Here is a 24896-nt window from a genome sequence, read left to right on the forward strand (position 1 = left end):
TCAAATGTCAGAAAAAAAGTGCAAATTAACAAAAGTTTTACCATATCAAGATCACCTGTGGAATATCTATATTGAGACATTGTTTGAATACAAAAGAAATTGACGCACATACCTGAAAACGTTACTACTGGTCAAAACGTGTGTGCCAAGCCCCTTATTATATGCAGACAAAGGAAAAAGTTATTGTGAAGTGGATTTTTCCACATACAAACCTTTATATAACGTTTCACCTTTGAACTAGGCAAAGCATTTATGAAAGGCTTGAAGGAACTCAACCAACCAACTTTTGATGGTATTGCATGTCTTTTTGCAAGATCAATAACTAATTTTCAGGAGAAATTGCTTCAAATGCTTTGTATAAAATACCAGAGTCTAGATTTTATTAACAATCTTATTTGTGATTAATCTTAAAAACTTACGTTCCACAACAAAATATCTAAAGTTTTAGATTAATTACATTTTTGAACCTGTCTTAAACCTGTTGCAAATGACACAAAGCTGTGACAGCTATCGGAACACTAACAGAGAACTTGTGTGTTGTGAGATAGAAAATGTGGGGTGTTTCCAAATGACGTCACAGGTATTTCCCAGCCACTGGCAATCACAACAATATGGAACAGTAACAAATAGTCAAATGGTCTTGTCTCAAATCCGCAGAACTTTGTGTAAGTAAGAGAAAGTAAGGGACGTTATTCTAAATGACAATGATACCTTTGATTGAACAGCAGACATTCAGCATTCAAGATACATGTATGTGTTCAATAAATATTTACACTATATACTTAAACTTCAATTATTAAAACTGCTCATCCCACACAATTTTAGATGTAAAAACCGAAGAGAAACACTTATGGTTTTGCACGTCGTCATAAATGTAGATTGTTTACTTGTAAAAAATGCAAAATAAAGACAAAAGCATTGACACAAATATGATCAAGAAGACATAACAGCAGAACTCTGTGCTTTATGAGAACTGTAACATTGAGCAAGGCCTCAATGGGGAACCGGGGAACCACTCTCAACGCGCATATGAACTAAGATTAGCAGCCCCTGAGTTATCAATAAGGTCATGGTCATTACTATTGCTGCCGACACCTTCCGATTGGTATGTTGCTTCACACTTTTTTCACTATCAACAAGGATAAAAATCAAAATAATAGTTATCATTGTTAATAATTCTAAGAATACAACCTCTATTGCATCATTGTCATAATCCTGTATTTTGGCTGCAATAACACTTAAACTAAAAAAGTCCTCTTCACTGTCAATTACACATCAAAAGTAGTATTCCTTATAGCACAATGGACTACCTCTTGCATGTGCAAGGCCAGGAATATCCTCACTTCTTTCCAAACATCAATCACTAGAGATAGATGATTGGGGAGGTGGGAGGGCGTACTTCTAATGTAATAAAGATTGTATTGTTAGAGTTATTAACAATGATTGAAACTATTTATTGTTAATGATTGTTTTTAGAACCTTCTAAGACATCCTTCGCTGATTAATTTAGGTTCTGACGTCACTTCCGGTTCCATTCATTCCGGGAGTGACATCACTTTCGGACTTTATGATGCCATATCCTTTCTACATGCCATTTCTGGTCTCCTAAAAGTTGTATTGACATCATTCCTGGTCCCTTTGATGTCATTACGATGTATGTTTACTTCCGTCTCAAATCTTCCAATTGTGATGTCACTTCCGGTAATTCTGAGAGACAAGTAGACACTAACATGTGTTCTTCTAGAGCTTTTAGCTGCTCATAAAAACACCCCCACTCGCTATGTTTTTCAAAGAAGGGAGGAAAACCTATTGCTTGATGAAAGCCTGAGCACCTATAACAGGGCCTAGAGAGTATACACCCTGAAGTTCTGGCTGCATCACTGTCATCCTGCAATGACATATTCAACAGATACCATGATGCTAGTTTGGTGCCCAGAGCTCTAATCTCATGTACTGAACATGGGCCCAGAATGGCATGGTAAATCGGTCTGGATGATCTTCCTTAGGTCCAAGTGCAGGAATAATATAATACATTTGGCATAAATGTCCAATTGGATACTAAGTCCGGCCCGAGAATGTGATCTGATGGCTCTCCAGTCCGTCTCGTGAGCAAGGCTCGAGTAGTCCTGGGCATGTAATTCGGACACTATATTGCTGCCATTGTCATGGCTAACAGAAAGGCAATGTTCTTAGCATTCTGAAGCAATGTGGCATTAGCTAGGGGTCCATAAGGTTCAGTTAGTAGGACTGATAAAACTACAGATAAATTCCATTCAGGAAATATCCTAGCAATGCATCTTCCAAAAGGAAAGATCGAATGAGCGTCTTCAAAATGGGGTGGTTGTTGATAATCAATCCGTCATGTCGAGTAACAGAGTGATGAGCGGAACTAAATCCTGCGATCATACCTTGGTGGAATGTATTATCCTGTCTAAGATGGAGTAGAAAATCGGCAACCAAATAGTAACGTGGAAGTCTTCTAATCCACAGTGTCTTCACCACTTAACAAATTTGTCTCATCTGTTGTAAAGAAACGGAGGATGACCATGATTGAGCAACTTCTGAGGAGGCAGATTTAGAAAATCTGAGGAACATCCACCATCTGATTGAAAGACGTGGTTGAGATAGTGCCTTGTTGATCTTTAGGAGCAGGGGGGTGAATCAATTGTCTGGAGGGCAGAGATATCCTGTGGTCAGAAGGGAGTAGTTCCTATGTAAATGATATCTTGTGTAGGAGTTGACTCCGACTTTGTGGGATGAATAAGGAAATCCAGATGTGTCATGAGTTGGGTTAGGAAAACCTGGTCCTGAATAGGTGTGTCCTGTTTGGCTGCTAGAAAATCATCCAAGTATCCGTGGAGATGCACAAGATGGAAATGATGACTGGCTCCATTATCCTGGCAAACAACCATAAGGCAATCGACATCCCAAACGGATGTACCCAGAACTTGTAGCAGTGAACATTGACTGCAAACTAAATATGTCTGGGACAAAGGATGAATTGGCACATGTAGATACGCATCTTCGAAGTCGATGCTGAAGAGCCTTTCCCACGGACGTAGTGTCAAGTGTAGTTTTAGGACAGATTCTATCTGACATTTTGATGGTAGCCATAACCGGAGCTCTATGGTGATGAGCTGAGTCCATGCAGTGATCACATGGGAAAACAGAAGATCCTGTTACAGGGAGGGCGTTTATGCGGGTATCATAAGGTAGCCTAACGATCCCATAACTTCAGACTCATAGTCTGTGCAGTCCAGGCGGGACCAGTGGGGGAATCCAAATGGTGAACACTTTGCTGAGGGTCCATACAATGTTGCAGTCCTAGTGACAATCGTGATGGTTGTGGGGATTCTTCTGAGCCTGTTGTGCAGCATTCCGTTTCAGCTGTTCTATCTCCAAAATAGGCCACACTTCTTACACGTTGGTGAAACAGATTACACCATAGTATAAAATCACACCAACACAAACTTATACTCACATGACAAGTGCTTCTAAACAATTACTTAAGCAAAATCTAGTTGAATAAATAGTAAATACGGACTATTTAAACTGAAACAGACTAGTAATTAGTGTGACTTCACTAACCAGGTGCTAGAGGGGAGCAGCTTTATTTAGATGTTGGTCACAGCACACACAGGAAAGAAGTGAAGATTTTCCTGCTTCTGCAAATGGAAGAGGTAGTTCCGAAGTGCGACAAGTGGTGTGTAGTTGACAGTGAAGAGGACTTCTGTTGCAAATGTGTGATGCAGCCACAATGCACAGTTATGGCAATTAGGTAATAGTGGTAGAGATTCGTAAGAATGATATATTTAAAGCTTGCGACTCCATGGCAATGTGATTAACAAAATTCTGATGTGAAATCTTTAATTCGTTCTCTGTGTTTTTGAAGGGTCAATTTGTATCACAAAGTTCAACAAAATAAAATGTCAATGTTACAAAGCAGATTATTTGTATGAACAATATCTATGGCAAAGTACGCACCCATGTTGGTGGATGAAGATAAAAAAAAAATTACAACAGGTATAAAGGTATCTTTGATTTACGAAAATCTTACAACATCTAAGGGCTTAGATAGTTTCAAAAATAGGCTACAACAGAGTATGATTTCCTTATGATAACTTTATGATAATCTGAGATTGTTTCGAAACTCTAGGCCCAGATACCCAAACCCATATCACTGTCACTCTAAGCAATCTTCGGAATTGCAAAGTTCAGAAAAACACCACTTTGGATTATTTCTTTATGAGACTTCACCCAGCCAAGGTGAACATGACAGATGGCGGGCCATAGAAAGGTTTGAACCAGGTACCTTGCTGCAAGATGTTGTATGTCAATTTACCATCTACAGAAATACCAAATTATCAACAGAACAACCATGTTAAAGACCATGCTGTATTGGCTGCTGACGCATGACTACCCCTCTCCATGACATGGATTAGAACCATGCATCTTCGATATACAGTAGGTTCCAGACAGCAACTCTCACAGAAGTATCAAAAACTGCAACAGAAGGGTATCTACAAGAACAGTAGGCAATCAATCCTAATGGTAGAACGTCTTGGTTAATGTTTATGTGTTTCCCAGGCCTGCAAGATCCCCTGACCTGTCACCAGTTGATAATTTCTTGGATGAAACTGAATGTTAGCAACCTTTTTCAAATCCTCCATCAATGTTGCAGGAACTCCAGCTCAGTTTTCCTCAGACATGTAATGCCACTCCCTCTGCCTTTCATCACCATTTAGGGACCTCAATGAGGTGAATGTGTCAGGCTGGCATCAATGCATAAGGTAGACACATTCACTAGCAATCTTGCCTCTGAACCTCCTTGTATGACATGACTTGTTCACATATGGCAGGAGCGCTCTTCATTTGGAATGACAGATTTTCATTATTTTTCTCAAATACTTTTGCCTTTGAGTATATTAGAATAGGTTGTATATATACAAGGACAAGAGGAATGAAAACATTTTTGTGGTTGCTAGCTAACATACTATTGTGAATGACTTTTTATCTTGCTCATTGTAAATGTTTGAATATCTTGACTTATACTAAACAGAACATGTTGACATCTGCATAACCACAAATGCCACTGAGAGGACAAAAGCAAATTTGTCATTGCTTAACCCGCTGTTCTCCTTGTGCATGTGGATAGTGTTGACAGGTTCTTCATATTGCAAATGTCTGTTCTTGGTGAACTCCACAACTGTTCATGATGTTCGTGTATGTTGACAGTTGCAACAGTTGAGATGAGGTTTGGTGTTGCCTCGATGATCTTCATAGTAGTTGGAATTCAATACTGTGTCTGTCAGATCAGGCTTCACATGTTATTCATTGTGGTGCTGATACAACTGACAATCGTGACTGTTTGGGCTCTATTCCTAGTGAAGCCTTGTAAGTTTGTTCCTCATCAAGTAGGTTCAATGGGTCTAGTAGATAGTTTGTAACCTGAAAATGATGTTTGAAAAAGGATTATATATAGTAGGTCCTACTGCACACAAATAGTCAAACAAATTACATCAAATTATCTCCATAATTTAGGTACAAATGTAAACATCTTTTCAATATTGTTGCCATCGGAACCACCTTCAACTTTGGATAGAGACAAAACAAATTTAACAATCTTGACACAGACCTTTTGTGGAATCATCCATGCAAGGTTTCAACCTTAAAAGTTCTGTACATTAGGAGACAAATTTAAACACAAACTTATGTAGTGGAAATTTTGATGGAGGTTAAACTACGAAACTGAATGTATAGGCCAAGTGTCAGCAGTTCCTGAAAAAGAAATATTGTGCCGTTCCACTGTAGCTCACCCATATATGTAGTCAACAGTTTAAAATGTCCACAAATTACTTGAATTATTTTATAGTTAACAAGTTTTTATTGTTTGTAACAAGCAGCAGCAGCAGCAGCAGCAGCAGCAGCAGCAGTAGTAGTATCAAAACTTAGGATGAGCTTGGCTCACTAAAATGTCTAATTGTGCCCAACTGATAACAAATTTTAATTCGATCTTTAGTTCTGCACACCATTTCCTCATCATATATAAAAGACAGAAACCAGTAATGGAAATATTTTTTATGGTCATCAGTTTGCAAAGACAATTTAAAGCACCATCTATCTAAATGTTACATTTATCTGCCAAAATGAGTACATAGCTACAAACCATATCATTTGCAACGAAGTAAAAATGAAGTCTGGTCAATAAAAAGCAAATTGTTCTGTTACACGGTAACAAGTTTTATTAATATTATTCATTTTTTATGTATTGGAGAAAACACTTTCCCTCGGTTTTGGTAGACAGAGCATGCCCTGGAGAGAGGGAAAAACCAAAGGGGCGAAGCCCCCGCAGTTTTTCCCGACCCCCAGGGCATGCTCTGTCTACCAAAACCGAGGGAAAGTGTTTTTCCATGCTTATAAACCGAAAAAAGAAACTTAAAACAACATTTATCAAAAATTTTATGTTTCGAACATACTTTCCATGAACCTTAGGAAACGCGCGTAAAATATCTGTTGCTGGCGTACCGATCTTGAAAAGGACATTCTAAAAACCAGTGAGGCTTATCAACGCCTCTGTAGCCTCGTGGTATACTCACTGGGCTACAGATATGAAGGTTGCGAGTTCGATCCTCGGGAATATAAAGAAAACATTTGTCATTTGATTTTACATTTCATTACATGTTACAATCTGAACGGAAGTTATATTAATAAAATACCCGGGACATTATATAAAATCCCTTTGATATTGTATAAAATCCCTGTGATATTATATAAAATCCAAGGGACATTACAACGTCCCTGTTTATGAGATTTAACCCGACTGGAAAGTAAAACCTCACAATAGGTTTTAATGCCTATAGAAAGAAGTCTCTTACTTAATAGCGATCCCAATGAATAGGTTTATAATCATGATTAACCTCGCAACCTGCAGGCAATCATATTGTGAGTAATCACATAACTATACTTCTGTGGTATGAAACAATAGTTATCATTGTGTATCATTCTAAGAAAACTGTTTCTATTACATCATTGCCTTAAAAATCATTGTTTAAAGGCTGAATCACACTTAAAATCCCTAAGTTTTTCAATACAGATATCCTCTCCACTGTACATCTTAAGGTCAGCAAGACCAACTGTGCAAGCGCAGGGGGGGAAAACATCACTCCTTTCCTGTATGTGGTACCATGAACATGGAAGTCTTTTTCCTCTGATAATAACACACAATTTACAATGTTTTTACACTGTAAATGCGTAGATTTTTCTCCTGATGTAAAGGAGGTAGTTTTCTAAGAATTATATACAATGATAACTATAGTTTGATATTTTCCTACAAATACCTACTATACTACCTCTACTACATCCTTCTTCTTCCTATAGTTGTGGAAATGTCCCAAAAGCAAGTTTGCAGCTTCTAAGCTTCATTCGCCCAAACACCCCTCGCATCACCATAGCGACCACCCTGTCAATCAGGTCATGCACCTGGATCTCGATCACCTGACACTCACTGCCTCATCGTTCTCTTTCTCTTTGTCTCACAGTGGAGGCGTACTATATTTTTTAGGGATTTAGGAATTCTTTTCTCAAAAAAGAAGTGGGAGTTAGGTGCAATTCTTGCATCAAGAATGGGCAAAGATCAACAGAAACACTCAGCCTGTAAGATATGCCAACATATCTTTTCTGCAGTGGATCCACACAGTTTATGCTGTGGCTGTCGGGGAGTCTGTAACCCAACATTCTGATGTCCAGAATGTTCCAATCTTTCACAAGAGGCATTCACAGAATACTTGAAGAAATGCCGGAAAGGGAACATAGATCGCAGATCTAAATCCAAGGACACACAACATGGACCTTCTCATCGTAAAAAACAAAGTGTACAACTAAGGCTATCTTCAGTCCGACCCTTAAATGAGTGGTCAAGCAGCCTCCATCAGCCGCCATTACATCCCTGTCAGTCGAGGATGCTGCTGTCCCAGACAACTTTTTGGACAAGGAAACTCCGCCCTTCTTCCCAATTGACTAATACCGGGGTACTAGCATTCCACCGACTACCACAAACTCCCAGGCCAAACATATGTTGGACACATGTATGGTACTGGCTATTAACAAAGACCAGTCTACTGATTTACTTCCAACTACTTAGGTTTCTAGGTTTGTCAGCACCATACCCGTGCTCGTGGGTTTCACCGAAGTGGTAAACGTCTGAGACCTGCATCACTTCGAGCTTTCCTCCCACATCAAGCTGACACGCTGTGATATAACTGGAATACTGTTAAAAGCGGCGTTAAACCAAACTCACTCACTCACTCCAACTACTTAGGTTGCAGCCCAACGAGTCGGCTCTACTTTGACAGCAATAATTCTAATAATTCTATCCCAGTTGTCATCACCGCGATGAACGTCTAATCAACCAGAAGTACAATTGCGATGTTGCCCTCCCCACAGAACAGAAGTAGAGAGCACGCTCAACCAACTATAGATGAATGACATCGAGAGAAGGGTTGACAACCTATAGATCGACCCTCAGAGTCGCACCTTAAGGGTTGACATTCTCAGGAGAGGTCAACATCTAACCATCACTCACAGGATCAAGTCTCCCAGAATTGACAGTCTAAGGAACGCGCTTCCTCAAGAGGTCTGTCGCAGGATCGATCTTCCAGAAGTCGACAATCTAAAGTTCAATACTCCAAGGGTGGACATTCAGACAATTCACCTCAACTTCGATCTTCACGAATACGGACGTCGATATTAAAGCAATTTTCCAAGCAGAAGACAGTTTGTCAGGAGGAGAACTTTTCTGTCTCTACAAATTGTCATCACTCTACTGATCGATCCTATGAATATGACCACGTCCGTTTCGTTCTATCAAACGTCATTGTCACCTCGATCTATTGTGAACTCATGCATCTAGATGACACCATCAGAAGGACCATGCCCTTACTGTCCACTATATTATCGGCGATAGATGCGATAGGGATGTCTTTGATCCAGGCCAAGACATCAGCGGGAGCCTACATCAGAGGGACCATAAACTTAATCCAAAGCAAATTTAAGGATGTCATGGATCTTATCACACATGAATGGGGATAAATTACCGTGCTAAAGCTTAGAGGTCTACTCAACTACCGTCCTTCACCGCCACGAAGGACACCAGAGAATCGCCCAAGAGGGGCGATGTCACCTTCAAGTGACCCCTCCTATCTCTGGGACGACAGGGCACTTCCGCCTCCATTCGTATCAGTTTTTCTTACTCATGGTCACTTCGCAGCCAACTGGACCATCCTGGATGACCCCTTCAGATACTTCAAGGTGGGTATCAGCTGCCACTCATAGGAGTCCCTCTAACAACATCCACTCCAGTCCAGAGGGTGTATCCTGACCAGACAGTTGACAACACTACAGGACACGATGGGTACATTGATATCCAAACAAGTCCTAGAGTGTTTAGGCCCCAGTCCCAGAACCCCAGGGTTTCTACTTGCCAATATTTTTGCTCGCGAAAAAAGACAGCAAGAACTTTTGTATGATTTTGAACATGAAGCTGTTTATGATGTCTGTTGCGCTACTATGCACCATCTTTCAACAAGAGAACTACAGTGTCAGCCTAGATCTACAAGATGCTTACCTGCACATACCCATCCATTGAGGGCACCGCCATTACCTCCGGTTTATTTTCCAAGGTCGTCACTACCAGTGGAGGGGGCTCCCATATAGAATTCCTTCAGACCAGTGGCTTTTTACCAGCCTTACAAAGCCCATCACAAAGTTTTTACACGTCAGAGGGATCGTCTTCGTGTCATTCATCGACAATTGCATCCAGGCCCATGCTGACTGGAACGTTCTAGTCAAGCATCTCACTTTCACTCAGAGATTTCTTCATCACCTCGGTTAGCTAATCAAAACAGAAAAGTTGGAAACCACACCCTCTTCACAACTGCAGTTCATTGGAGCTCTTTTTGACACTGATCTCAGGAAGAAGTTTGTCCCTCCAGACAGGTGGAAGAAGATACCGTTAGCACTCACACAGTCTCTACATCTTTGACAATGGCAGCAGTTGCTCGGTCTATGACGTCGGCGCAAGCTCTCACCGAGTGAGGTCGACTACAACTATGGCAAATTCAGCCTTTTCTGAGACCTTATCTTCAGATTGGCGATTGTTGGGTTCCAATTCAGCTCCTCGACAGAATGGCATCTACATCTGGAAGTGTTCAAGGGGATTGACCTATCCACGACCCAGTTCCACCACAACTCTCCGGATTCATCTCTCCAATTCTGGATGAAAAGGCATGGGAGTACGGCGCTTTGGATATATCGTTGGAGAATCTCGATGCTTATGCCTTTCCACACCAACAGTGCTTCTACCACTGGTGATTCAGAAGATGGCTGCCATGACTCAGCTATGCCTGATTTTGATAGTGCCTTACTGGCCAGCACAGAGCTGGTTCACCTTGTTAGTTCCTTCAACCTCACTCCAGCCTATGACATCTATGCGCCTTGCTCGACTCCAAAAGTCCTTACTTGCAAACCTTGTACATCCATAATTGGAAAGCTTTCGAGGGATACTCCTGGGGCAGGTGTATCACCTCTCCTACTGCTGCTTAATCGTGTGTAAAATGTGATCTAGGTTTCACAGATTATTTTGACTGCCCTACTGGTCTTCGACAAGGATGTATTTTGAGTCCATTACAGTTTTCACTTTTCATAAGCGAATTATCAAATGAAGTTATTTCTAATGGAAAGCATGGTGTACAGTTATTCCCTGATTTAATAGAGATACTGTTATTGTTGTTTGCCGACGATGTTATTTTAACATCAGATAGTGTCACGGGGCTACAGACTCAGTTGAATATTCTAGAAACCCACACAGAAAAATGGAATTTAACGGTAAATCTGGAAAAAACAAAAGTTGTTGTATTCAGATGAGGTGGGGTGCTTTCAAAAAAGGATATTTGGTATTATAGGGGGGAAAAGGTTGAGGTAGTGTCAAGCTACAAATATCTTGGTTTACCTTTTTATTCATCAGGAAAATTCAGTAAGAGTATATCAGAGCAAAAAGAGGTTTGGTCGAATTGATTGCAGCTTTAAGTAAAATTGATCTTATTTCAAAGTCAGTGTTCTTTAAGATATTCGATTCGCAAATATACTACTCAAAAGAAGTAAAAGAACACCCAAATAAGTTATCGAAATCACTCAAAAAATAAATCGTGGACACAGGAGCAACACTGATTGGGAAAGATAAGTATTTAATCATGACATTTCATTGACGAAAGAAACGCTGGCATACAGCTGTCCAGAGCAAAACAATATGAACTGCATGTACCTTTTAAATCAAAAGTCACACACTACAGTTCAGGATAATTCTGTTCCTTCAATATCGGGTATACCCACCCCTGGAAGCAATACAGTCCTGACATCTTCTACACATAGATCGGACAAGCTGCTGCAGTGTTGCCTGTGGAATTGCTTGCCATTCCTGATGAAGAAATCCAAACAGTTGCTGGAGATTAACAGGAGGTGCATGGTTAGCTTGAACAGCTCTTCCCAAGGCATCCCAAAGATGTTCAATGGGCGCCATATCTGGCGAATAAGCAGGCCATTGCATAACGGTAATCTGCCTTTGTCTGTGATAGTCAGTGATAATCCGAGCGCGATGGGGTCTTGCATTGTCGTCCTGAAGGATAGCACCTTAACCAATCTGAAGAAGTGTGTGCAATACCAGGGGTTCAAGAATCTCATCACGGTACCTGGCAGCATTCAGATTCCCGACAATATGGTACAGAGGAGTACCAACTGAATCCATCCCATACCATCACTGATCCCCCACCAAAAGCGACACATTCACGTATTGTGGCATCAGTGAATCTCTCTCCAGTACGACGCCACACCCGTATTCTTCCATCATTGAGCAGCAAACAGAATCGCGACTCGTCTGTAAACAGTACACAAGACCATTGCTGTCTGTTCCAACGCACATGTTGTCGACACCAAGCCAGACGTGCTGTTCTGTGAACTGGACGTAAAGGTGGTCTCACTGCTTGTCGTCGACTTCTCAAGTTCGCAGCTCGTAAACAGTTTCGCACCGTCTGATCACTAACGACAGTGTTATTGACAGCCCTTAACTGTAACCTGAGGTTGTTTGCTGTTGATGTACGCTGCCTGAGTTCTTGGAGAACCAGGTATCGGTCATCACGTTGTGAGGTACACCTTGGCCGTCCAGAACGGTGTCGCTCTTGAACTCTGCCTGTGGCAGCAAAACAATGCCAAAGGGTGTGAATGACAGAGGGGGACACCTGCAATCTTCTTCCAACCTCACATAAAGAAAGGCCATCCTGAAGCCAAGCAAAGCTCGTCCTCTATCAACATCAGTCAGATGTCGTCCCTGTGGCATGGTTTTGGAAAGTGTGATAACACGATCATAGTCATCGCCTTCTTAAAGGGAAAGCATGCACGTGCACCATGAACATCACCACTTTCATATGAAAATTGTGTTGGTTGTTGCTAAGGACAGGTGCAGCGTTGTGTTTGGGCGACAGTATTCCTGTGTTTTGCTCATGTTTTCAATTCATTTGCATGACTAGCAGAAGTGTTTCCAGAAAGTGTCAGGAGGACCAGCAATACCTCAGACGTGGTACAACATGTTGCCAAACATTAGATGAAAGTAATGTTATAACACATAATGCCATGACCAATTTGCTAAATCCTGTATTATTTTTCTGGTGTTCTTTAACTTCTTTTGAGTAGTATACAACCTATACTTTTATATGGCTCTGAAGTGTGGTGATTTCAGCAATATGACAAATTGGAAAAAGTTCATCTATTACCCTGTAAGAAATTCCTGCAAGTAGGACAACAAACCCCAAATGCTATAATCTATGGGGAAACGGGTCGCTTTCCACTGTACATCAACTCCTTTGTTAAAACACCTAAGTTTTGGCTTAAATTAATTCATATGAATGAAGACAGATTGCCAAAAAAGGCTTATGATATGTTATTGTATTTAGATAACTGTGGATGCCATACATGGGCTTCTAACATTCGTTTACTTCTTTTTTTCCATGGCTTTGGTTTTGTATGGATATCACAAACAGTTGGGAACCAGCTTTCATTTCTACGACTTTTTAAGGATACTTGTATAAACATGTTTTACCAAAACTGGAGATCAGACTTAAACTCTAGTTCAAGATATCATTTATATGCAGAGTTTAAAAGTCTTTTAGAACCTGAAAAATATCTTTCAGTTTTGTATGAAAGCAAATTTAGAAACATAATTGTAAGATTTAGAGCAGGTCTTTTAAAATTGAAGAATAATGAAGGCAGATATCTGTTGATAGAAAAGTCTATATAATGGTATAGAGGATGAATTTCATTTTTTACTCATTTGTTCATGTTATAATGATCTCAGAAAAGAATACTTACCGACAAAACTTTGCCGATATCCTAGCTTGAACCATTTCAAATCTATTATGTGTAATAAAAATGAAGCAGTCTTAAACAGTTTATCACGTTGCCTATATTACGCTTATGCAAAAAGAACAAGTAGTACAATTCAATTATGACATAAGTCATGTGTCATGTTACTTTACCGTTGCATCTGTGAACAATTGGTATATTGTTAACTGTAATTGTATATGGGCCCGAGGCCTTCATGTAAATAAAAGTTCTTCTTCTTCTACTGCTGCTTCCCCACAGCAAGTTACCAAATATCTTCAGCATCTTCGCTCCACCAGGAAGTATAAGGGCTCAATATTATCTACATATCTAGCAGCTCTTAAGTTGGTCATCGCTACCACAACAGACGTGAAGATTACTCTAGTCCCAGTACTTCAAGCTCTTCTCAGCTCCTATATTCGTCCACCCAAATGTGATTTAAATGTTATTCTTCGACACTTGACGACAGCAGAATATGAGCCTCTGGAAGGAAGGACTCCGAGGAGATCACTCTTAAGACAGTCTTCCTTCTAGCTTTCACTACTGCTGCGAGGGTCAGCAAGATACACGCCTTGGATCTTAACAGGATTAGATTTGCGTCTGCGATGGGACTTCATCGCAAACAACTATCTCCCGGGTCAAACAGACATGCTATTGATGATACCGCCTTTACCTCAGAGGTTTCCTGTACAGCGGTCTCCTTTTGGTTACGATTTACAAACTTCCTCCATGTCTAGACAAAATCTGATGAAACTAAATTGACTTGCAATGTCCACTGCATCATTCCAGATACATTCACAATCAGTATAAAGGTTTCAGCCAAAGAAACAATCTCTTTTGTTATCGATGTTGTGGGACGAAAATGTGCAAAAAGATTCTTTGAAGTGCACTGCACTTCATGTAGACATAAGTGATTTTGATATGGCTTGAAGCAGATTACGAGGGATGATAGCGGGAGTAGTAGCTTCAAACCTGGGTATGAAGCATGATCCAATCTCAACAAAGTTTATGATAACATTTACGGGCAAATTTGGTGCAAAGACAGTCTTGGCCAAGGTAAACCAAAGGGATAGCCAGGACTAGTTGTGAAATTGTACGCTATGCTAGATGACAAGAGTAATGTCTTCATGGACAGATCTGATTTTTTAGAGCTCTCTGTTGCTGGAGGTGACAGTATTCCTTATACTTTCTGGTCACGTGGAGAGCAAAGGGATTTGTGGATGAATCGCTTGATTCTGGTGCCAATCTAGAACTCCCTAGCCTGACTGAATGTAATCAAATAGCCAACCACTGAGAAGAAATATCTACACCCAAAGTGGCAACACACCATTCCCATCTTGTATGCATAGCTGGACTTATCCCTCCTGTGGATGAATCCCACATCATCCTATTGATTAGAAGAGATATTGTACCAGTGCACCATGTGTTTCATCAACACAATCAGACAGGGAATTCTCCTTCCACACAAACATTGTGCTTAGATTGGGTCATTGTAGAAGAGACCTGTCTCGGATAAGTGCACCAGCCAGACAGAATAACTGTGAATGGATGGCTTCCATCTTCAAACCATGACATGAAAGAGTCATATTTAAGGAAAGACACCAAACTACTGTCGGTGACTAGGAAAGAAGAGCATGTTTATACAGATGCCTCAGAGAAGGTAACCGCCTCTGTTGTCTACTTGTAACCCCAAAAGCGGAAAGTCAAAGTTTTGATCTCCGGATGTGTCATACCAAAAGATGTTAAAAGATGGTACTTGTTGTTACCCACCCTGGTGCTCCGGATTCAGGGGCTAAAACAAAGACTGATATGCACATCGCTTTATAAGTAAAATAATCTTGGAAGCAACATTAAACCCCATTTCACCTCACCTTGACTCACCTTTGAGAAGGCAAGAATATCCCAGGGACCACAAACCCAGGGATGGTTACTCAAGTCAGGTTCATCTCAGGAAAGTCCAAAGTTATACCATACCACATCCAGAGTTGTGCAGCACAGTACTTAGAGTCAATGCTGCTTCTCATTTGTGAAAGTTTTGACATACAGACAGACACTGTTTCCTACCACACAGATAGTCATATTGTCCTTGGATATATACACAACCAAACCAAAAGATTCTCAGTTTACGTCAGCAACAGTGGATCACACATAAGGAATCTGTTGAGACTGGAATGATGGAGCTGCGGATCTGGAAACAAGATCGATTTCTGCTAACTTTTAGGGAAAAAGCACTTGGATTACAGGCCCTTCACAGCTCATCCCAGGAAAGGATCCAGAGCTTGTATTGGAGGGTGAATGCCCTCACCACTCAATCTTCAGAAGGTGTTCACAGACTCACACGATTCTCAAGCTGGAACAGTCTCATTGAGACTAATGTTCCACAGTTGGCACAATGTCACCATAAACACAGTACCCAAGATTTATGTGTAAAAATCGTATTCACAACATTTTGTGCAAGAGCTGAAAGTTTCATTTTTCAGCAAATCCAGTCAAGTGTATAAAAAGGTTATCAATTGTACTAAGTCCAACACTGCATTGCCTAAGGACAGTCATATACCAAGGCTTTCTCAAGTTCTTGACAAAGACTTGTGAGAGGTTGTCTCTAACATGCGTACATTGACACAAACCAGAAAATTCCACTCATTCTTCTGGGAAAGCATCATATTGCTACTCTCCTTGTTCGGTACTTTCAGGAAAATGTGAGACACCTGGGTCCTCATCTAACATAAGATGCAGGTTTGGGTTAGCTGGTGGAAAGCGCTTGACTCATAGCCAGCCTGTTATCCATATCATTGTGGACACATTCGGACCATGGAATAATGATTCTAGGAAAACAAGAAACAGAGCAAAATATGGGCTATAATGTTTTTGTGTCTTGTGACAGGAGCTATCCCCATAGAAGTAATCAAGAGTATGTGTTCATCTGCCTTTATCAATGCTCTCAAGTGTTTCATGAACTTAAGGGGACAACGTAAACCAATTTAGATCAGACTGTGTTACAAACCTCATTATCATACATGTACTTAATAAATTCCTCATACCCAACCTCGAAGCAAAAAGCTGTGTCAATGAAAGTCATGTGACATAGCACAAGTTCAATCAAACAGCTGTTTCCTATCAATTTTGAATCTGTTTTAATTCTTTTACGATGTCATAATAAAACATGTCGGTAAGATAAATTCTTTGTGGTAGGATCACTCAGGGTACATGGGGTTTTATGTGTCCCTCATTAGGTTTTATACAACTCACCTCCAGCTTTTGGTATAAAACCTCACATGGAACGCATAAAGCCCATTGTACCCATCATGATCCTGCTACAACTTAAATTAGTGTGATTTATATCTTGCAAGTGGACACATTGAATGTCAAAGTTTTCAAAAAGTTTTGGCTGAGTGGATCTTCAACACCCCGCATACCTCACACATGGGAGGTACATAGAGGGTGCATGATTGGGTTGAGACGCCAGACATTGGACTTCCATCTTAGATGATTTGATTGATAGGGATCTAACCCATGATGTTTTGATGATGCTCTAGGGTGAGCTGTGTGCGATTGTCAATGTGCATCCTCTTGTTTCAGTTTCTTCTAACCTTGATGTTCCTCCTACCCTTACATCTACCTCTAGGACATGTATATAGAGCTCAGTGGTAGAGAGTGCAAGTACTGTCTGTGATGTTTCAGCATCACTGGAAATATGATTATCTTAAAACCTTACAACCTAGAATGAAAAGGATGGATGATAAACTGGACATTTGGTCTTCTGAGAGAAAAAAACGTTGCCAGGAATGAGAGGCCTATAGCACTGTTCAAATGGTGTCTTCCTTGCTCAGACAACAAAATGAGCAAAGCTATCCTGCGTGTGGTGCAACAAGGCACATTGTGTACCTACACTTATCCTTTAACCTTTATGATGGTCTTACTGTTTGCAGAGGATAAAATCAAGTGACCAAGTGAAAATTAGAAACATTAAATGTCGTCTAGTGGACTTGGTGCTGGTAATCACAATGACATTATCATTATCATGTTTTGGTATTTCACAATGTCAGTAGTAGTGATATATATCTAAGTTTAGATATCAGGCAGGAAGTGTTCTGTTAAACTGTAACAAGTATATTTTGGGCGGTTCAAATTTCTATACTTCCGTAATATATACTACCGACAAAAAGTATAGGAACTAATCATCTGAATATAGCTATTGTTGATAGCAACATAACCATTGCTAAAAAATTCCAACTTGTTTGATTGAGGCATCAACCAGATGAGATTGTATTTGCCCTGATGGTAGCTTTGTTACAAGGGAGCAGTTTCAAGATTTAATTTGAAATTGATATAATTTTTCCTTTATTACCATGGTATGATTATGGCCAAGTGTGTATGAAAAAGCATAAAGATTGTCCATTCAGCTTCATTTCCTCAACTAAATGACAACCAGGTGGTCCCAAAACTGCTTTCTGTTAAGAAGAGTGCTAAAGGCCATTGTTATATTCTAAAATCATCAGAAACTGCTGTTAAAGCCAAAAGCAAATGGGAAGAACTTCCTCAAGTCAATCAAAATCACTCAAAATACTAAACTAAGGTGGCTCCAGCTAAGAGTGTATATCAACAAACTCCTTCCTTTGCAAAGTAACTTACAAATATTAACTTAAACAATTTTAGCATACATTGTGTGAAAGAAATGCATATGAAAGGTATAGCAAGAGTCAGCAAGGCAATTTTTAACTCAAAATGGATGTTATATCATATACTGTTGGATAATGAAGTAACGACTGTCCCTCCACATGTAAATACTTAGTTATAATTTTCTGTCACCTCAATCCACTCTTTTCTACCAAATACCACTTGTCGATCTTAATTGGATTTATGCATTGTATACATACATGTACAAGTGAGAGTGCCTGTGTGTGAATGAGTGTACTGAAAACCCTGGTGTCACGTTTTTCATCTCTCAATTTTCATTCAAAGGAGCTTCATGCATTTCTTTTTAGCACCTCCTATCTGTAACATGACTCCAGAAAAAAACAAAAACAAAAAAACACCAAAAAATCTTTTTAGGGACACTATAATGATCATTCATGCAAAGTTTCATCTTCCAAAGCTTTATATTATAGTTTCAGAGGAGATGTCGAAATAAATATAAGTTCACAATGTATGAACAGACGACAGACAACATGCCATGACATACGTTCACTTGACTTTCAGTCAGGAGAGCCAAAGGAATAGCTTCTTTAACTTAAATATATAGTTTTATCTTTATTTTTGCAAATATTTCACAAATAAGTATGTGAGCTAGTTAGTAGCTGGTTTTATATAATTCATAGAACAAAAAATTATACCATGTCATTTGAATAATGAACACTTTTTGCACATTACAACAATGCCTACTGCTCTATATTTTTGGGACAAGGATCTTGGCAAAATCATTTATTTATGCACTCATGTGAACTGATCAATCATACAGACAAACTTTTACTCACCCGTGAATGATGTTCTATTCTATACCATGTTTGCTGGAAGAGCCTGATCTCTCGTATCACATGAGCAATCTTCAAAACAAAAAGCAATAGACAAGTTTGATTTTGTCCTAAGATACATCATATTCTGTTTATATACTCACACACAAAAGAAACGCAAGTCGAGTATGCAGTATACATGTTATTTATTTTCAACAGTAAAGACAAGAAATACTAATAGGGCAAGATAGACAAAAATTTGACTGAAGACAGTTTAATGGATTAAAAGGCAGATGACAGAATTGGGTTTTTTCAAATGTTGAGGGCTTACACAGTTTCGGGTCAATACCCAAAATGTCAGTCAATACCTGGTATGACCACCATTAGCATTGATCACTGCCACACATCTCCTGTACATTGAGTGGATCAGAAGATTTGTGAAGGCCCTAGGGATCCTCCTGCACACATCCAGAGCAACTGTGAGTAGTTCATCGGCAGTTGTAGGGACTGGGCGCACATTGTGCCCGACGCCTTTGAACCTCATCCCACAAGTGTTCGATGGGGTTCAGATCAGGGCTGAAGGCTGGCCACGGTAGAACACGGATGTTGTGTTGTTGCAGAAAGGCCATGGTAGCTCTGGCAACATGAGCGTTGTCCTGCTGGAAAATGTGTTGTTGATGTTGTGCAAAAAATGGAACAACGTGGGGTCTGATCACTTGGTCGATATACCGCTGAGCAGTGACGCCGTGTCCCCGACCTTGACAAACATTCAGAAAGCACATGGGTCCAAGTCTCGCATTAAGTCTAATCCCTGCTCATATCATGATGCTAGGTCCACCCCATCGATCCCTTTCCACAACGTTTCTGTCAGCGAAACGATCACCTCGACTCCACCAAATTCTGACTCTTCCGTCTGCATGGGAGACACAAAAGCGACTTTCATCAGAGAAGATAACACACCTCCACTCACGATGACGCCAATTGCGATGACCCTGTGCCCATTGAAGTCATGCTTGTCAATGCCGTGGTTGGAGAACAGGACGACGTGCTGGTCGGCGACATCTGAGGTTGTTGGAACGGAGACGCGGAATCAGTGTCCCGGCTAATGTGTCGATTATGTGTTCCTATGGTCTGTCGAGCACTTTCACTTGCAGTTAGGAACGGATGTTGTTGGTGTGGACGGGTAATCTGCAGATCTTGACGACCGCTCAAAGGAAGGTCATCTGTGGTCTGTGTAGCATTGTATTGATGCAGGAGACGGTAAATTGTGGTTATGTTAACGTTGAAATGGTTCCGTGTTTGTTACCTATTTGGTTAAAACCACTTGTGTTTCTTTTGCATGTGAGTATATCGTCAGATCTATTATGTTCATCTTATGAAAATAAGGATTCTTCAGTTTTGTAATGGACAATGTACATTGTGTTATGAGTATCTATGTCTAATTTTTTAAATACATCTTTGGTGGTGATTTGATGAAATATGACATGTTTTGAGGAAGCAGCTCTACTCCATAACCATTTTATCGATGTTTAGTGTGAATTGTTTGATAGGCATTACTTAGAAGCTGACGGATAACAAAGAAGACAAAATTTATGGATAACAACTTCTTTGATATTGTAAAGGCAATGTTTCAGTATAGATCCTGATACCATTGTCCAGCATTCAGTGGTGAATGTCTGAGACCTGCATCACTTCGGGCTTTCCTCCCACATTAAGCTGACATGCCGTGATATAACTAGTATACTGTTAAAAGCAGTGTTAAACCCAACTCAATCACTCACTGAGTAAGAAGTTGTTATCCATAAATTGTGTCTACAATGTTTTGTGTGTTTTTGTATTTCCATATCCTGTATATACCTTTAGTCCTTTCCCAGTACCCTTAGCTTGGTTACCTTATATTACGTCATGCAACCTGTACATGCTCGGTAGAACCTCCTCTTTACCAAACCATATCCACCTGTGCTTCATCAGGGAGTTTGCTGTGTGGTATTTGTGGTAAAATCATAAATGTATCAAATAAAAGGGAATTGCTCTTCCTTTTTTCATACATAAATCTGGGAGACAGATTGCATCAAGATGTCTGTCAATGTATGCGAGCCAATGACATATGTGCCAAAACTTTGAAACAGGTGGTAAACTATGTTTGAGCTAGCTATTTCAGCTGTAGTGATTCCAGCAGGGCAGTGAACTGTCACATATATGTTTCCAACTACAACATAAATGTTTTCAGAAACTATGGTTATGACAAACTCAAAGAGACCACAAATTTTAGTTTGTTATAACCGTATAGAGAGTTTTGGGCTTAAACCCAAGAGCAATCTAGGTGACTAGTTTCGAGCGGGTATGCTCTCATCAGACTGCAGTCTGATGAGAGCATACCCGCTTGAAACTAGTCACCTAGATTGCTCTTGGGTTTTAGCCCCAAACTCTCTATATATTCACACATCTCTCTAACACCCAAGAGTAATGGCTGAAATTACTCCGTCTTCCTCCTTCAGCAGCCTAGAAAGCCGCTCTATTACTACGGTGGTTCAAGTAGAACCATCAAGTAAAAGGAAGAGAGTTGAATTTGGAACCACAGAATCCAAATCAACCGATAACATCGCAAAAGCGGTGGATTTAGTCGACAGTCTAGTCGGCCCATATAAGACATATAGGAATCTTATGAGCAAAATCGCCTGTAACAACATGCAACTGGAATTTACAATCGCATGTATAGAGAAAAGTCTGATACCTAGGTCATTTAGACCATTCATCCTGCAACACCAAACCAATTACAATCAAGAATTGGCTAGAATCAGGAGCGAGGCGGCAAAATCATGCGCCTTAAAATTAATGGAAACACACATTTCCCAATTACAAGTCAACATATGTGAGCTTAGAGACCAAGCCACTATGGAGAAAAACAAACTCCAAAAGGATGCTGACAAAACCTCACTGGACACCATACTTGCTGCGTGCCATACGATCTCTACCCGGGAGTCAACTAACTGGCACATGAAATTGGATAAACGATTTAATGAACTCAAAACCGAGTTCAACGAGAGGAACCCATATGATCCCAAACTTTACATGGAACCCACCATCACCCCACATAACCTGACAGGGGGTCCACGCCGCCAAGAGCCCAGACACGTCAGGCCTCTGAACCGGTTCAACAACAAATCAAGACAGACCTTCAAAAGGAAGACCCGGAACCAGTCAGGAAATTTCCAACTGGAAAAAGTCCTTAGGCAGCTTGCCAATGCCCTCAATGTGGGTGGCAACAATAATACAGACATTAGCAATGAATTTTCATATTTGAATCTCAACAATAATAGTTCAAAAAAAATTCCTGAAATTTACAAAAATGCCTTTGTTGTTAATCTGTCTGATTATCAATTTAATGAGACAGAACTTAGTGTTCTTAGTAAGGGTCTTACTTTTAGCCCTACACCTTTAGATACGGATCTTAGCAAAATATATACAGATCTTAAAGCCTTTTTTCGGAGAATGAGAATCTCTCACTTCTTTCATGAGAAAAACAAAACAGATACAGTTGACAATTTCAACGATCTAGAGCGTAAGTTTGGCCCACGAAACACCTGGACCCCAAATCCAGCATAGACCCTATGCTCGATGCCTTTATCAAATCAGTAAAACACCAGTTTCTCAAAATGAACACCATCCCGTTCATACGCAACAATCTCACACGTGCACAGAGAACTGCCATCAATAGTCTCAAAAACAACCCAGAAATCGTGATTTAAAAAGCCGATAAGGGATCAGCAGTCGTTATTCTCAACACTACTGATTACATACAAGAGGCCACACGTCAACTCACTGACACCAACTTTTATCTTAAAATAGACCATGACCCCACCATGGAATTTGCTAACGAGATCACACAACTTCTCACCAAAATCTTCACCAAAGAAGAGATCACTTACAAAATATTTAATGGACTGTTACCCAAAGACCCCAAACTCGGCCGGTTCCACCTCCTGCCCAAAATTCACAAAAACCTAACACCTGGCAAAGTACCAGGCCGCCCAATCATAAGCGGAAACGGCACCACAACTGAACTGATTAGCAGCTTCGTTGACGAACACATAAAAGAGTTCGTCAAACATTATCCTAGCTACATTAGGGACACCACCCACTTCATCCAAACCGTGGGCTCCATCCACCTACCACCCAATAGTGACATCATTCTTGTCACTATGGACGTCACATCCCTTTACACCAATATACCCAACAGGGAAGGCCTCCGTTCAGTAGCTCAGGCCATTAGACGCTTCAAACCTGACTGGTCCATCAGCCCCACCAGCTTACTCTCTTTACTTAGACTTGTTCTATACAAAAACAATTTTGTTTTCAACAATGTACACTTCGTACAAATCGGAGGAACAGCCATGGGTACCAAACTAGCCCCATCATACGCAAACATTTTCATGGGAGAATTAGAAGAAAAACTTCTAAAAAAACCCACTGATAGCCCAAACCTATACGTCAGATTTATAGACAACATCTTCCTCAATTGGACTTTGGGCTACACTAGGTTAGAATCTTTCATCAAAGAAATGAACCAATCACATCCCACAATCAAATTCACGGCTGAATTTTCCAGAGAAAAAGTGGCTTTCCTAGACACATGGGTCATATTTAACCAAGAAACCAACAAACTGGACTTTGACCTATATTGCAAACCCACAGATACACATTCTTATCTGCTATATACCTCCTGCCGGCCACCCGCGAAACATCAAAGTCAAAGGACCATATAGCCAATTCCTCCGACTCAAAAAGATCTGCAGCTCGCAATCACAATATGAGTTCCACAGTAACAATCTAGTAAAGTATTACCTGAAGAGAGGTTACCCCAAGAAAATTTTCTTGGACAATGAAATAAAAGCTAACGCTAAAGAGAGAACATCCCTCTTAACACAAAAACAGACACCCTCTAAAGACACTAAACCAGTGATCTTTATCACAGATTACAACCCCACTGCACTCAAGGTTAGCTCCATGATTGAAAAATCCTGGCACCTACTTCTAGGATCAGATACCTGCAAAGACACCTTCCGAGTCCCACACATCACGGCATACAGGAAGAAGCGCACTCTCAGGGACATCCTCATGAGAGCGGCAATCACCTATCCGCCACTCAAACCACAAATCAGTGACCGAACTGTGCCCAACTTAGATGACAGCTGTCACAAACAAGCATGCAAAATCTGCATAAATATGAAATCGGTCAACACCTTCAATAGCCACACAACAGGCAAAAAATATAAATGCCACCCGCATTTCACTTGCAAAAGCAGAAACATAATCTACCTGCTCAGTTGCATTAAATGTGGCAAACAATACGTAGGTGAGACCAAACGACACTTCTGCACCAGACTCAAAGAACACTTTGCAGATATGAACCACCAAAGGGACAAACCTGTCGCTAAACACTTCAATTCCGTAGGACACTCAACCAGAGACCTACACTATCAAATCATACAACAGCTCAAAACAGACCCTGAGTCAGCTCAGAGCACGGCCAGACGCCGGTCCATTCAACTAAAATGGATATTTGATCTGAAAACCATCCATCCGCAGGGCATGAATGATAAGATCTAATCCTGGAATTCCCAAACCCACTTACCTATATTTTGTTATAACCGTAGTTCATTATAAGCATTAAATACAGAATATATACAGCAAATGGCCAGGACAAGAAAGTGTGTTTGTTATTTATGAAAGTAGTTTACTGTAGATATCCCTTAATGATGTATGCAAATCCTCATCCATAACAGTTTCTAAGAAATTGTACCAAGTTTGGGAGTACAGATTACAATGTCCAAAAAAATGAAGTGAATGATTGTAACTCAATGTAATATTTATTCTCGATGCTGGGTTTTGATCTTGATCATAGTGTATTCTAATAAAACTTATTCCAACTGAAATCAGATGGATGGAACCAAAACCTATATAGCTCACTCCCACTTCATTGTGGGGGATAAAATGTGTGATTTTCATATCTTGTAAAAA

General features: G+C 40.3%; 1 protein-coding gene across 2 annotated transcripts in view; it reads right to left on the reverse strand.

Annotated features, from left to right (window-relative positions):
- Positions 1 to 3853: 3853 nt before the first annotated feature.
- Positions 3854 to 24896, reverse strand: part of LOC124136483 (ras-specific guanine nucleotide-releasing factor 2-like) — a 977843-nt gene continuing 956800 nt past the window's right edge. For both annotated transcript variants that reach the window (XM_046502407.2, XM_046502406.2), the window contains 2 exons: positions 18900 to 18968; positions 3854 to 5448 (listed from right to left, as the gene is read on the reverse strand). In XM_046502407.2, coding sequence (XP_046358363.1) covers positions 5332 to 5448; positions 18900 to 18968 — 186 coding nt within the window. In that variant the 3' untranslated portion in view covers positions 3854 to 5331. The remainder of the gene's footprint in view (positions 5449 to 18899; positions 18969 to 24896) is intronic.

The sequence above is a fragment of the Haliotis rufescens genome, unplaced genomic scaffold (assembly GCF_023055435.1).
Source record: "Haliotis rufescens isolate VD_foot unplaced genomic scaffold, xgHalRufe1.0.p SCAF_1, whole genome shotgun sequence".
Lineage (NCBI taxonomy): Eukaryota > Metazoa > Mollusca > Gastropoda > Lepetellida > Haliotidae > Haliotis > Haliotis rufescens.